This window comes from Oncorhynchus mykiss, chromosome 23, assembly GCF_057628025.1.
Source record: "Oncorhynchus mykiss isolate SJ-2025 chromosome 23, ASM5762802v1, whole genome shotgun sequence".
NCBI classification, from domain to species: domain Eukaryota; kingdom Metazoa; phylum Chordata; class Actinopteri; order Salmoniformes; family Salmonidae; genus Oncorhynchus; species Oncorhynchus mykiss.
This window is the reverse complement of record NC_143044.1, coordinates 1,732,012-1,748,180: the sequence shown is the minus strand read 5'-3', so window position 1 is coordinate 1,748,180 and position 16,169 is coordinate 1,732,012. Positions and strand designations below refer to the sequence as shown.

Sequence of the window (16,169 nt, the reverse complement as noted above, 5' to 3'; positions counted from 1 at the left end):
TCCAGGCACTTGTCATCTCCTTTTTGGACTACTACAACTCGCTGTTGGCTGGGCTCCCTGCTTGTGCCATCAAATCTCTGCAATGTATACAAAATACTGAAGGCAGCCTGGTGTTCAACCTTCCTAAGTTCTCCCATGTCACCATGCTCCTCCACACACTCCACTGGCTTCCAGTCTAAACTCGCATCCACTACAAGACCATGATACTTGTCTGCGGAGCAGCAAGACGAACTGCCCCTCCCTACCTTCAGGCTATGCTCAAACTCTACACCCCAACCAGAACACTCCATTCTGTCACCTCTGGTCTTTTGGCCCTCACACCTACGGGAGGGCAGCTCCCGCTCAGCCCAGTCCAAGCACTTCTCTGTCCTGGCACCCCAATGTTGGAACCAGCTTCCCCCTGAAGCTAAGACAGCAGATTCCCTGCCCATCATATCAAAAAAATGTAAAACCTGACCTTTTTAAACTGTCTTAAAAAAATTCAAAAAACAAGTATTGGAGTGTGGTAGGCCTTTATTACGCAAGCCCAGAACCAAGTGCCAGGTCCAGGTTTGAGGTTAGGTTAGGTGTGCGTTTCTTTCGCCTCTAGATTATTCTGTTACCCAGTAAACAGCACCCTACCGACAAAAAGCTATACAAAGATGGCGAATTATAATTATTTTCCTGACACTGGTTAAAGACAAAACAAGATTACTTTTAATATAGCCAAAGGGAGCGGAGGGTAATTCTGACCTCTCGAAAGAACTGTTCAATTTATATCTAAACGCCAGATGAGAATGCATCTACATATAGTCACTCTTAGTGATTATGTGCGTCAAGGCATTATTCCACGGGGACTCAGGTGGCAAAAAGAACCATCATTGGGACAACGCACAGATGATTTATGTGAGCGCTGGTGTGCCATCCTGAACAAATACTCTATTGATTTAATTACATTAATTGTTGACCAGTTGAAAAATGATTTTATTGAAATGGATAACACGATTGAAGAGACCGACGAGATGCCGCACCCGATGGGGTAAGAAGAAGGAGACCGTTCACACGGTCCCAGAACCCACGGGACTGAGTGTTTTTAATTTATCAAGCAAGATATTGCGCCCTGCCCATATCTCCTTGCTTAATAAAGGGTTATCTTTTGTGCCTACAACTCAGTGCAACGATTTCGATGTTAAGGTAGACATGTTTAAGTTTTTTTAGAAACATCCGTTTAAGGAAATAGTTTAGCTCCCCTAATCGTGATATTTCTATTGAACATGTAGGTTGCTCACATACTCCGACTCCTTTTAGAAGTTAAGAGTTATTTTGTACCTCCAGCCAATCGCAATCACTCGAGACATATTGCAGACTTGTTCAAAAAGATGTTGTTAATCTCCTTAAGAACAAACAGAAGTACATATCTTTCCATAATTGACCTAAGGATGAAAAACAAGCTTTGCTTGATTTACAATCCGATACGCCAGTCCTTACCCGCCATGTTGATAAGGGTGGATCGGTTGTGCTCATGGATAGGCCAGTTTATGTAAATGAGTGTCATAGACAACTGTTTGACAACACCTTTTACAAGAAACTCAGATGTGACCCCACTGCCCAATTTCAGAACACGATCTTTACTGTCCTAAATGGGTATTTAAGTTCTGGTCAGATAATCAAACATGACTTTGGCTATTCAACACCCTAAAATTGCCACTTTTTATACTTTGCCAAAATTACACAATGTTACAAAACCTCCAAGGCTCCTCTATTGACTTTTTTAATTACTCCACTCGCAGAACAGTTCCCCTCCTTTGTAAAGGACACCAGCAGTATGATCTCTATTATTGAATCTCTTGATCCTTTCCCAGATAATACTTTGTTAGTTACTTTTGATGTCGAGTCGTTATACACAAATATTCCACAAGAGGGCAGTATTGAAGCTATGGAACGTTTTCTTCTGCAACGTGACCATAATGAACTACCTTCCAGTGCATGCATTATAACATTGGCTGAAATAGTACTCACACACTTCATGGTCCTAAATTATTTCTTTATTCAGACGAAGGGTACTGCTATGGGATCCCCCTTGGCTCCTAACTATGCTAATTTGTATGTGGGTTACATGGAGAAACAAATGTTTTCTTGCCTAATATCATTATATGGAAACGGTAGATTGATGATATTTTTGTTCTGTGGAGGGGTGATGCAAAACAGCTCCAGGCGTTCCATGCTTTTCTTAACTCCTGTTCTGCGCATCTGTGATTTACTATGCAATCTGATACACCTCAAATCAGTTCTTGATCTTCTGATCGTGTGTGAAGATAATATTCTATACACTGATCGTAACAGTTTGTTGAGGGCTGATAGTTGTCACCCACTTCCCTTGAAAAACAGTTTGCCCTACAGCCAATTCTGTCGAATCAAAAGAATTTGTAAAAAAAACAATCAGATTTCGACAGAAATATGACTGAGACGCAAAGAAAATTCAAGGAGAGGGGGTTCAAAAATGGTCAGATTAATATTGCCATTGAGAAAATTCAAAACGAGACATGACCTTTTTCAAGGTAAAAATCGTAAAATGAAGCATTCTTGCGTTCTAACTACCCGCTATTCAAAGTGCTCTGAACAAATTAAGGGAATCGTTCACAAACATTGGCACATTCTAAGATCCGATGACGGTATCGGTAATGTGTTTTCAGACCTTCCCTTGGTCGTATTCTCACGGAGCAGAAACCTCAGAGATCAACTGGTAAACTCTGATTTACCACCCCAAGATATCCCTGCACAACATGTATTTGCGCCACTACAGGGTGGAAACTACGTGTAATGGCTTTGCTCAATGCAATGGCACTTATAAATGTAGATCATTCAAACACCCCCAAACAGGGAAACAGATCCCAATCAAAGATGTTATCACGTGCTCCACTATAGCAGTTATTTATCTTATAACTTGTCCTTGTGGGAACCCTTGCTCCCTCCGGTCTCAACATAGACTTTGATCTGAATCCATTCTTGTGATTTTGCTATTGTAAATGTTTGTAGGCTTATGTAGCCAAATTGTATCTATGATTGTATGCTACCCATTTGTTTTTTTATGCTATTTTAATATATGAGAATTAACCAATGATATCAGGCCACACCCGGCCATGATTACAGACACGTGTGTCTTTTGACACTATATAAATGAGTCATCCCGCAGTGTTTGTCATTATACCCAGATGAAGACAGCTTGTCTGTCTGTCGAAACGTTGGACACAAATATTTTTTTTCATCCGAGCTCCTTGAGTGTGCGGCTCTCCTTTATTGTTTTTTAAAGAGGATGTCATATATACATATATTCATACACATAGCTCATATATTATACAGCGCCAAACTTATCCGCTTGACTCAAGTCATTGCACGCACCCCTGTCCAAACAGGAAGCACCCTACCCCCAACCTTAAACTGCCCCTCTCAGTTCTCCCTACCTCACGATCCCCTGACACACAAATACCTTCTTGCATAAACACACACACTCCATCCCCCCTCTACTGGTCGGGTGCCCAGAGCAGAAGATTCTGCTGTGCATCATTGGGGCTCCTGCTCTGGCTGGAGCAGGTCCGCCTCCAACCCTTCGGGACCATTCAGAAGGCGACACGACAAGAGACTCCACCTACATCATTCTATGTATAAAAACTGTTGTAACCTTTGTCTAAGCCTTTTTTCAGCTAACTCCATTTGAGCTATATGAATCATGTCCGTGCACGTTAAAACTGCAGGACAAGATATCTTTTGACTCAATAAACTGCCTTTTGTTACAACTGAAATCCACTCTGTCCAGCGTCCATGATTTGGTCTCACTCTCCTGTAAGTTAATCATCAACAAAAATGGTAGCAGAGGATGGTTTAAACATCTGAATTCGATCTAGGACAAGTTGATGTGAGAGAAGACAAATCATTGGGTGCAAACCAAACGGAAGGGTGACCTCTCGCTAGGAGTCATCGGCCATTCAACTTGCCTCAGGAAACTGATCAGAGCGCTCGATATAAAAGGTAAGCAGAGCCTGTTAAATCAAAAATCTGCATATTATATTTTAGTCAATTGCCAAATTTTGATCAGTAGTACTGAGCGTGAGTATGAATTGCTGTTAAATTGCTTTTAAGAAATCAAGGCATGGTTAAAAGATATCTTGCATAAATAGAGACTGGTTAACTGAATCTGCATGTAAAAGATCCTATTGAATAAGTGGTATACTGTTTAATTGGTTATGTTAGAGGTGTAGTTAACAGATAATTAACTGAATCTGCATGTAAAAGATCCTATTAAATAAGTGGTATATTGTTTAATTGGTTGTGTTAGAGGTGTAGTTAATTAATAGATCGACTGAATCTGCATGTAAAAGATCCTATTAAATAAGTTGTAAACTGTTTAATTGGTTATGTTAGAGGTGTAGTCGAATAGATATAGTACATGTAAATTTGGTGTTCCACAAGACAGAGATCGGGAATGAGGTGATCATTGCACATCAAACTATAATTAATATAACCAGATTTGACGTTCCGCAAATTTGTTGTGCCCAATTCAGACAAAACATTTGTTGGGGAATGATTGCCATACTGTGAATAGATAAACGGTGTAATATTGACGGACACTGAACTGAATACTGTTCTTACCAGTCGCCGAGCTGTGAGTTAACCCAGCCGCCGTGCTGAATGCTGACTGGTTGTTATTTTTCCCTCTTTCTGCTGTCGGTATTCCCCAAGAGATAGAATTATTCTGACAATTGTTATAGAACCGCTTGAATTAACTAATATAATGTTCCAAAAGGTGATTGCTGAATTATTTTTGGAAAGTATTTAAATAATTCACTGAACAAATCCGAATAAAAAATACCGGTTCCCAAAGTGATAAAATTATTCTGACAATTGTTATAGGATCGCTTGATTTCACTAGTATATTGTTCCAAAAGGAAATCACCGAATCATTTCTAGAAAATACCTAAATAAATCGTTGAACAAATTCAAATAAAATACTGGAGAAACACACGTGGTTGGGCGTCACATACTGATAACCCCCTTTGTATGCGAGGGTGGGGGTGGAAGAGATAAGTTTGTGCCGACACTGCAAATACGTCCCTGGTTTCGACCAGGGACGGGCTAAGCATACAACGATAGAAATAAACACCACATAGTAAGGATTGAATATACCTAAATAACGCATTATACACATTATCAGACGAACTAGATAAAATGTCTGCAGCCACCACGCCCAAACTCAAATTCAATGACTTTTTAGATCAGAGCATGATGGATAGAGCTGGAGGGAAAGAACAGTATAACAAAATAAAGTCGGTATGGGAGGGAATAAAATTAAAATGGACCCAGGCAGGTTACCTTAACCCTCCTGTTGTGGAGCGGCTCAAAGCTATGCAGAGAGAGCTACAGGAAGACGTAGGGAAAGCAACGGCAAGTGAGACAGAGAGGAACATAGCTCATTTGTTCCAAAAGAAAGGGACAAGAGAGAAAGAACGGGCAGAAGCAGAGTTGAAGGTAGGGACATGGGCTATAGAGGAGTGTAGGAGGGTGCAGCCCAAAAAACAAACCAGACATGATGTGCGCGGCTCCCCCTGAGGCCACTTCTCCCTCACTATACCCAAAATTGTCAATGGAGGCAGTTCAGCCCCCGCCATACTCAAAGGGACAAAATCACCGGAGCCCGTCACACAACCCATTCCACGGTAACAACCCTTTCCTCACCAGGGCACCTCCCGCAATACAGGCCCCAGTCCTAAGCATACAGGCAGGCCAGCTCAATGGGGCTATGAGCTTCGGAATAACAGGAGGGCAGATAGAGTGAGAGCCACTCCCCACCACAAGCACTCCACATCCAGGGAATACCTCCCAGAAGCGAGAACACCAATGCAAGGAAGGAGCCTTCCCCGGAAACTCTGCCGGTTCCCTCCTGATAGATCTCGGAGGCTCGGTTTGCTCTGGAGCTACAGGTGGGCGTTTCCTACCTCAGCCACGAGAGTCAGGCAACAGAAGATGATGAGGACAGCAACAGAAAGACACCCACCAGTTCAGAAATAGACTGTGAAATACAACACTTAAGGAGAGAATTAAGTGAATCAATAGCCCAAGCGAAGGGCCTGATGAATAATGAAGGCAGAGGGATGGGTGAGTACCACATCGAAGGCATGATGAAGGGAAAGGTGACTGACATGACCGAAACACAGGGGGCGACCGCCACCCGGAAGTCTGCCAGGGTGGCTGGACTAAGATCTAAAGGAGTGACCACCAGAGAAGACTGGGACCTGGAACGGGGTGGAGCCAGCATGTATCCCCTACGCCCAGCAGCTGATCCACGCTACGTAGAGTACCAACCCTGGAAAATGACTGACCTGACCACACTGATGGAACAGATGCCCAGCCTACATGGAGGAGCCTCCGCATGGCTACACCAGCTGCAGACTCTGACCTCCGGTCTGGATCTCTGCCTAGGAGACATGAAAGCACTACTAGCCAGAGCCACCAACCATGGGACCATGAACGGCAGCATGACAGCAGCCGACCTCAGAGACCAGCCACCCACCCTGCCCCTAGATCGTTTCAGGACCATTTTATGGGATGAACTGCGCAGATCTTACCCTACTGAAGGGAACTATGCCACTCTGTCCTCCTTCACTATCAGGACGTGGCGGAGCAACAGGGATAGGAAGAGGAGGACCCCCACCTCTACACTACGCCCACCAGAACCTAGCTATATGCAGCAGGAACAGCCGGAATACAACCACCCAGGATCCAGCTACATGCAGCAACAGCAAGATATGGCAGGGAACGCTATGCCCTGACAATGAAGATGTCCCCCACCCGCTGCAGGAGAAGGGAGCCAACTTACTGAAGAAGAAAAAAATAAAAAACATTTTTACTCATACCAATGAACCTCCTCCCACCCGGATCATCAACAGGTTTTGCACAACTGACAACAGATCTATCTGCGGTTGGATGTTTCTGTAAAAGACAAATTCACCTCATCCGTCCTTTTCCAGAAACAAGAGGGGGAGGAAGCAGAAAGAACAAAGAACAAAGAACAAAGGACTGGTGGAACTAAAGACCCTTCAAAAGGTCTCGCACATCTGGTGGCACCCTCAAATTAAAGTAATGACTGACTTATTTTGCGACATAATGACTGACTTATTTTGTGACGAATGCAACATTTGTGGCAGTGTAAGCATGAGCACTTAGCTGTGTTCATTATAACCAGGCCTTTTGCTATAACATATTAACTTCAGCATACTAACTTCATCTGTCTACCAAGTATTCCTCAATAGGAAACAGCACTCAATAACGCTGACACAAGCAGGCTGATGTCTCCACTCACAGCACATAAACAGGAACTGGCCCAACCACAATGCCTTAGTCTCAGTATCGGCCAACGGCTGGATATGGGAAAAACAGGAACTACACATACATTAAGACACACAAACTCAAGACACACATATGCTGCACAAGATTATAACTTATCTAGGACACACACACACACACACCCACCCTGGACTCAAGAAGACAACAAGGACATTGAGCAACGGCTGAAGCGATGGACTGCAGGAGCCAATCATCGGAGACTACGCCTGGACCTGAACCAACCATAGAACCAGAACTTCAAGACTCAACCTACTTTCTGTGCTGTATAAAATATGTAAACAAACTGTATTAGGGGCTCTCTTTTTTAGCTCACTCGGAGTTACTTGACAGAGCCCATGCATGCTGTACCAGATATCTTTACTCTGAATAAACTGTCACTTGTCATACAATAGATCACTTTGTCCGAATCGATCCTTGACCGACTCGTCCGCCTGCACATCTCATTTTACCAACAGAATTTATGGTAGCAGAGGATGGTTAACTAACGACCCAGTCCTGAGTGGTTGATGTGAGTGTGAGGGGGCGAATTGGTGAAAGGACGGTTCGTGGAGGACGGGTGAAACCATTCGGGGGTGGACAACAATTCTGCTCAACTCGGGAAACTGATCTCTGGTCGACCACAAAATAAGGTAAGCAAAACCTGTTATATCAAACTTTGCATATTGTCGAATAGTCATACCAAATTACGATCAGTAGTACCGAGTGTGGGTAAGAATTTTTGTGTAAATTTTATATAAATAATGGACTTGAAATTGACAGTGAAGTAAACATATGTGGTAATTAGAGTATCCCGATAGTCCGGCATGAGAACGGTCCGGTGGCAGACACCGGTAAGGGATCAGTATTAGTTAGAATATTCCGATAGTCCGGCATGAGAACGGTCCGGTGGCAGACACCGGTAAGGGATATGTAGTAGTAGACCTAATATTTATAGAATATTCTGATAGTCCGGCTGTGAACGGTCTGGTGGCAGACACCAGTAAGGAATAAATAATATAGTCTAGGATAGATTTTCACCGATAGTCCGGCTAGTGACCGGTCCAGCTGTGTCTGGTAAGGTGGTCTATTATTGAGTATTGATGTGACCAGGATTATATTCTATGTATAAGTGATATTCGTTCGGGCGTCTGAAAAAGGGCGTGATCAGTTTTATCATTAACATCTGAGTATGATTCGATCATTCATCTGCAAAAGATAAATCCAATTAGTGTTTTAGATAAAACCAATAGCCGGTAGTGTCCGGTGAGGTTAAAATCCAATAGCTGGTAGTGTCCGGTGAGGTGTCTACAATAGATTAATGTATGATTAAGGTATGTTGGACTGAAAAGTCCGCTTTGTGTTGTGGCCAGAATTAATGTGATAAATGTACTAATGTGTAATGTCATAGAATAAGATGTTCTAATTGATCAATTGTGTTTAAAACTATGTCCATGTAATAATATTTGTGTGTTGACTATAGACTAAATGTAAACGGCGTTTCACAAGTCCCTGATATTATTACCAATATTTAAAATTATTGTGAGCAAAGTATTTCCTAAATTCAAAAAAAAAAAATAATAATAATAATCTATTATCCAAATTGTTAAAACATAGTTTATGTTGATAATCATTTCCTGAATTGGGGGCTCGTGTTTAATCATTAAAACATTATTGTTTAAAATTCTGGATATATGACGGAGAGGCTCTGTGTTAAGACAGAGTACGAGTAATAGTGTCTCCTAAGAATACATCACTGGCACGAGCCAGTGACGGGCTAAGTATATCCAAAGAGTGTACAAAATATTTCTAAAAAAACACGTAATTATTATTAAACTAAAATGGCGACTCCGCAACCTCCAAAATTAAAATTCAATGATTTTCTAGATCAACGTATGCAGGATAGGTCAGGAGGAAAGGAACAGTGGAAGTCAATAAAGAAGGTTTGGGAAGGGTTGAAGTTGAAGTGGACACAGGCAGGTTATTTAGTAGGGGGAACTCCAAATAGGGTTCAGCTTAGCACAATGGAAGGCGAGTTGCGTGAAGCATTACAGGAAGCTAAAGACAGGGAGATAGAACAGAACAAGTTGCATGTATTCAAGAAGGAAGGGACTAAACAGAGAGAGAAAGCAGAAGCTGAATTGCAAATAGGCACTTGGGCTATCGAGGAGACCCGTAGAGCACAACTGAACAAAAAACCGGAAGTGATGGGGGTAGTGGCTGGGGCAGAGGCGGAGCCATCAATGGAGGCGAAACAGAGGAGTGACGAAGTCAAATTGGCCCCTGCAGCAGTCTCCCCCACTCCTGTGCCACGTTTATACCCGAAGCTACCAGAAGATGTCACTCACCCACCACCATATTCATTGACAACCCAAGCTCCCTCAGCCCCCTCCATCCAGGCACCAGTTCTCCACATCGAGGAAGGCCTGCTACAGGGACAGGTGTCAATGCATTTGACTGGAGGCTATATAGACTGTGAGGAGGTAGGACAACCCTCCACCCCCTGCTCTCTAGAAGGCGAATTGGTGTCCACACTCCATGAGGGACGAAGCCTACAAGAATGTGGAGAAGGACGGAGACCTATGGGAGAAAGGAGCCGTGACTCATGTAAGTCACTCAAATTTTCCCAAGAACCCTTAATGAACACCAGCCTACTGCAGCCATCAAGTTATCAGACACTCACGTCTCACTCCTTTCAGTCAAAACCTTCCATTCAGTTCAGAGAGCTACCAGACTCCATCAGATCCCCTGCATCTCGAAGTGTTGGGTCAGCCAGATCCCACCTGAACGAAAGAACCAGGGGAACTACTGTCTACAGTGGGGAGCATGAGCATTCCTGCCCTGAAGTGGATGTCCAACGTGAATATACCCATTCACACAACGAGCCTGAGGAAGAGGACGAAGATGAGCTACAAAGAGTGACAACTGATGAAGTATGGCAAGCTGCCCTACAACTTAATGCGGAACACAGACATGCAACCGGAAAGGGTGGACCATGGCAACTGAATGGGTATTACTTGGGAGATGTTGAAGACCTGCATGGACAGATACCGCCGAGACCGGCACCAAGGAGGTCTAAACGCATACAAGACCAAAATCAACTAAGAAGAGAACAAGAACTACAAATGCCTCTGAGACTGAGTGAAAACAAGAAAACCGAAGAATATGTGCCATGGAAAATGCAAGACCTCACCGCCGTAATGGAACAACTTCCTAGTCTCCACGGAGGAGCATCAGCTTGGCTACTACAGTTACAGACCCTCACATCAGGATTCCGGCTGGCACTGGGAGACATGAAAGCTTTGTTGGCGAGAGCAACTGATCACACCACCCCCCTCCCAGGCCCACCACCGTATCTAGTATGCTGTCTTTCTTGGGCCTCACTGGGTACAGCCGTACACACATTCCTGACTACACTGCCAGGACTGAACCACTGAGGGAAATAGTCAGATATGCAGGCTCAAGAAACCCTCATGCTCCTCTTATCTGGTCACCTGAGGCCTCTGAGGCATTTGGCCAGTTGAAAACAGACCTGGCTGTGGCTGCAGCTCTCACTGCACCTGACTATGGCAAGACCTTCCATTTGGATGTTTCTGAAAAAGAAGGATTCACGTCATCCGTTCTCTTCCAGAAACATGAGGGGGAGAGAAGAGTCCTGATGTACCACTCCTCAAAATTGGATCACATTGAAATGGGACAAACCACATGCTCAAGATACGTTGCAGCTGTTGCTAAAGCCATTGAAAAAACTGCTCACCTCGTAATGTGCCACAAAATGGAGATTCATACCCACCATGGTGTTGCAGCGTACTTGATGGCGAAGGAATTCACTTTCAGTGCAGAGAGAAAAAACAAAATTCAGAACAAATGTACACAGTCACACATCACGTTTGTCAACACGGACAAGAACATGGCTGATGCCCTTAATGCGGAAGAAGGAATAACCCACGTCTGCGCAGAAAGAGCTGCTCAAGAACTTAAACTCAGACCAGACCTGGAAAATGAACCCATATTGACTGCAGACCTATGGCTGTACACTGACGGGTGTTGTTACAGAGGAAAAGAAGGCAACATAGCAGCATACGCAGTAGTACAACAGACTGAGGATGGAGCTCACACCACCCTGGAATCAGGTATAATACCTCAGCCCGCATCAGCCCAATTGGCAGAGATAATTGGACTCACCCAAGCATTAACACTGGCCAAAGGGAAAAAGGTCAACATATACACCGACTCAGCGTATGCTCATGGAGCAGTACACATCGATGGACCACAATGGGTCAGACGAAACTTTACCACTACTGGAAATCTACCAATCAAGCACAAGACCCAGATGGAGCGTCTGATTGCTGCTGTATCACTTCCTGAAAAAGTGGCCATAATGAAATGCAAGGGCCATCAGATATTGAACTCCAAGATCAGCAAGGGAAATGATGCTGCAGACCAGGCAGCTAAGAAAGCAGGAGGATACACTCCCAGACAAATGGTTCTCCAAATAAGTCCACCTAGGACTGAATTGACTAACCAACACATCAAAGAACTACAACAAGATGCCGGACCATATGAACACTCAGTGTGGGAACAGAGGGGAGCGACAAAGGGTCCTGATGAACTGTGGCGATGCCATGATGGCAGACTGGTGGCCCCTGCAAACCTCTGCCCTGAACTAATCAGAGAAGCACATGGACTAACACACGAAGGGAAACTGAAGACTCTACAGAGAGTCTCTTACGTGTGGTGGCATCCTTACATGAAAGAAATGACAGATTTGTTCTGTGACAGTTGTGCCATCTGTGGAAGTCACAATCCAAAGAAACCTTACCAAACACCAATGGGTCACTATCCGGTACCTAATGCCTGTTTTCAAGACATCAGCATAGATTTTACAGACATGGGAGCAGATCAGGTGAAGGGAGGAAAGAGATATTTGCTAGTAATGGTAGACAGATTCTCTAAGTGGGTAGAGGCCATTCCTACAGCAAAGGAGGATGCGAAGTCAGTCATTAAGTGGCTACAAAAGGAACTTATACCCAGGTATGGGGTTCCTCGACAAATCAGGTCCGACAATGGGTCCCACTTCTCAAATCAGCACCTGAGACAGGTGGAGGAGAGGTTTGGCATTATTCACAAGTTTGGCTCTGTGTATAGGCCGCAATCGCAGGGCCTTGTGGAACGCTGTAATCAGACTCTGAAAGCTAAAATAGCTAAAGTATGTGCAGGAACCAAATTGACCTGGGTGGAAGCCCTGCCCCTGGCACTGATGGCCATGAGGTCCTCACCAGGTGCAGGGACACATCTTTCACCCCATGAAATAATGACAGGTAGAGTAATGCCAGGGCCACCAAGAGAGGGAGGTCATATGCCCCCTCTTGATGTGCACCAGATAGGGATGTCTGACTATGTGAAGAAATTGACGGAATTGTCTGCAGCTCTCTCCAAACAGATACACCGTGTCGCAGAGGGGGAGCTGACTGACGTCCCGGAACAACCAAGGGTAAAAGTTGGAGACTGGGTAAGGATCAAGGTCCACAAGAGAAAGTGGGCTGATCCCAGGTGGACTGGACCGTACGAAGTGAAGGAGGTTACTTCACACTCAGTCCAGGTCAAAGGTAAATCAGGCGCACCTTGGCACCACCTGACACATTGTACTCCAGCCCCAACCCCTGCCAGAACTCTGGCTGAAGTAAGAAGTGATTTACTCACATCCAATTCGAATTCAAATTCTGACATCCCTCCCGTCTGATCATGTGGAGGAGACTCCCATCTTCAGATGATAGGGACACTAGAGTAGCACCATGGGCTAGGAGAAGTAGGAGACCATGGGAAAGACTGGGTTGTTCTGGCCCATTGTTTGTCCTAATTGTAGTCAATGTTGTGTTGACATTGGGAGTAATGTTATGGGCAGCCCAGCGTGTAATTACCGACCAGAAACAGACTACTCGGTTAAACATGACCAATGCTTCTATATTCTCGGATACGCATGTTCTGTCTAAACGTCACATTCAGAATAATGACTTTGAATGTACTGCAGAATTGATTAGGTCAGCTACTCTGTGTATCCCGCCTATCCCGTGGATGATTCCATCCTGATGGCTTCTGGAGTCTCTGGTTTCTCCAATAATTGGTTACTACTGACTGAAGAAGCTGGAAAGGCGGCCCGTACTGACTGTGTGGTATGTATGGGAGCTAGGCCTCTCCTTCGTATTGTGCCTGCAGCCTTACCTGTCAATTGTGTTTTCCCTGTTATGAGATTTAATAACCCACCCCAGAATTGTTCTTCCTGGGATAAGGTTTATCCACTAGTAAAGGGCAGACAGGCACCGATCTTCTCCTCAGATGTTGCTGAAGGGAATTTCACATGTGTGAACATGACCCGAGGACCTCCAGATTTAGGTACTGTCCCACCCCACTGGTGTAATGCTACTTACTTTCCTAATTCTCCCCTTACAGTTGTCGCCAGAGCAGATGTCTGGTGGTGGTGCGGTGGTAAGCGGTTGTTTGGGCGGTTCCCAAAGAATTCTACTGGCCTTTGTGCTCTTGTCTCTCTGCTTCTTCCCATTTCAGTATACCCAATAGGTGTGACTGAGTTGGTGGCTCAATTTCAAAAGGATGCCTTCCCGTCCAGGAAAAAGAGGACGGCTAGATCTGATGGTGGTGACCCTACGTATATAGACGCCATAGGAGTTCCCAGAGGGGTCCCGGATGAGTATAAACTTGTTAACCAGATTTCTGCTGGGTTTGAATCCTCTATTTGCTGGTGGTGTACCATCAACAAAAATATAGATCGAATTAACTATATACATTTTAATGTTCAGAAATTGGGCAACTGGACACAGCAAGGTTTTGAAGCCGTCCATGGTCAACTGGCTGCAACCAGCCTTATGGCCTTCCAGAATCGTATTGCAGTTGACATGCTCCTAGCTGAGAAAGGAGGTGTCTGTTCTATGTTTGGAGAACAATGCTGTACTTTTATCCCTAATAACACTGCTAGTGATGGAAGCTTGACTGTGGCTCTAAAGGGTCTTAGGACTCTTAATGGTAAAATGAAATCTCACTCTGGTATTGACAACTCTATGTGGGACTCCTGGATGGATGCCTTTGGTAAATACAAGACTCTCGTTTCCTCTATTTTAGTTTCTATTTCTGTTTTTTCGGCTATTCTGGTTTTGTGTGGGTGCTGTTGCATTCCATGTATTCGCTCGCTTACCAATAAGGTGATAATTAAGGCTATTGACCCTAGCGCTCCGGCTCAGATGTATCCTCTCTTGGCAGAGGATGACTATGTTGATCTGGTCCCGGAGGATGGGATTGTGTATCAGACCATTGACCACACCGCTGTCTAGAGAGGGAATCTACTTTTTCTATTTTTGCTACCATATTCCTTTTTGAGGCGTTGTTCCCCAGTCTGTTAATAAGGGTTGGAATTTCCTAGGTGGCTGGTAGCCAACTTAGTACATGTTGAGATGTGGATGGAGAACATGATGGTATTATCCGCTTATGCTTCTGCTTGTGCCTTATTGATTTGTCACGTCTCTTGGGAGACGTGAAGAGAGGGACTACCAAACTTTCTCCCTGAGAAAGTTTCTAGTACATTGTCACGTCTTTGTAGACGTGAAGAGAGGGATTTGTAAGCATGAGCACTTAGCTGTGTTCATTATAACCAGGCCTTTTGCTATAACATATTAACTTCAGCATACTAACTTCATCTGTCTACCAAGTATTACTCAATAGGAAACAGCACTCAATAACGCTGACACAAGCAGGCTGATGTCTCCACTCACAGCACATAAACAGGAACTGGCCCAACCACAATGCCTTAGTCTCAGTATCGGCCAACGGCTGGATATGGGAAAAACAGGAACTACACATACATTAAGACACACAAACTCAAGACACACATATGCTGCACAAGATTATAACTTATCTAGGACACACACACACACACACCCACCCTGGACTCAAGAAGACAACAAGGACATTGAGCAACGGCTGAAGCGATGGACTGCAGGAGCCAATCATCGGAGACTACGCCTGGACCTGAACCAACCATAGAACCAGAACTTCAAGACTCAACCTACTTTCTGTGCTGTATAAAATATGTAAACAAACTGTATTAGGGGCTCTCTTTTTTAGCTCACTCGGAGTTACTTGACAGAGCCCATGCATGCTGTACCAGATATCTTTACTCTGAATAAACTGTCACTTGTCATACAATAGATCACTTTGTCCGAATCGATCCTTGACCGACTCGTCCGCCTGCACATCTCATTTTACCAACAGCAGCCACAACTCAAAGAAACCATATCAAACACCAATGGGCTCATACCCAGTACCTAATGCATGTTTTCAGGACATTAGCATAGATTACACAGATATGGGTGTAGACAATGTAACCAAAGGGAAACGCTATATCTTTTAGTCATGGTTGATAGGTTCTCCAAATGCGTTGAGGCAATGCCAACAGCAAAAGAGGATGCCAAGTCAGTCATCAAGTGGCTACAAACCAAACTACTACCCAGGTATATTGACAGTGGCTCACATTTCAGTAACAAACACCTAAGACAGGTGGAAGAAAGATTTGGCATAACCCACAGATTTGGATCTGTGTATAGGCCCCAATCTCAAGGTCTGGTGGAACGTCAAACCAAAAGTTGAAAGCTAAGATAGCTAAAGTGTGTGCAGGTTCGAAGTTGACATGGGTTGAAGTCCTGCCTCTGGCACTGATGGCTATGAGAGCCTCACCAGGAGCAGGCACCCATCTCTCTCCTCATGAGATAATGACTGGAAGAGTCATGCCTGGTCCACCAAGGGAGGGA

General features: G+C 44.3%; 2 protein-coding genes across 2 annotated transcripts; both read left to right on the top strand.

Annotated features, from left to right (window-relative positions):
• The first annotated feature begins 3,674 nt into the window (after window positions 1-3,674).
• On the top strand, window positions 3,675-15,569 carry LOC149972459 (uncharacterized). The gene is made up of 2 exons (XM_090216580.1): window positions 3,675-8,006; window positions 12,783-15,569. Exon 1 carries the CDS (start codon window positions 6,105-6,107, stop codon window positions 6,801-6,803), a length of 699 nt encoding a protein of 232 aa, XP_090072706.1. The 5' UTR covers window positions 3,675-6,104; the 3' UTR covers window positions 6,804-8,006; window positions 12,783-15,569.
• On the top strand, window positions 7,694-15,569 carry LOC118943814 (retrovirus-related Pol polyprotein from transposon 412). Its single transcript, XM_036959642.2, has one exon. It carries the CDS (start codon window positions 10,715-10,717, stop codon window positions 13,094-13,096), a length of 2,382 nt encoding a protein of 793 aa, XP_036815537.1. The 5' UTR covers window positions 7,694-10,714; the 3' UTR covers window positions 13,097-15,569.
• Window positions 15,570-16,169: the final 600 nt, after the last annotated feature.

Excerpts from the sequence above, each read along its gene's own strand:
- LOC118943814 (XM_036959642.2), top strand. The coding sequence starts at position 10,715 with ATGCTGTCTTTCTTGGGCCTCACTGGGTACAGCCGTACACACATTCCT.
- LOC149972459 (XM_090216580.1), top strand. The coding sequence starts at position 6,105 with ATGAATAATGAAGGCAGAGGGATGGGTGAGTACCACATCGAAGGCATG.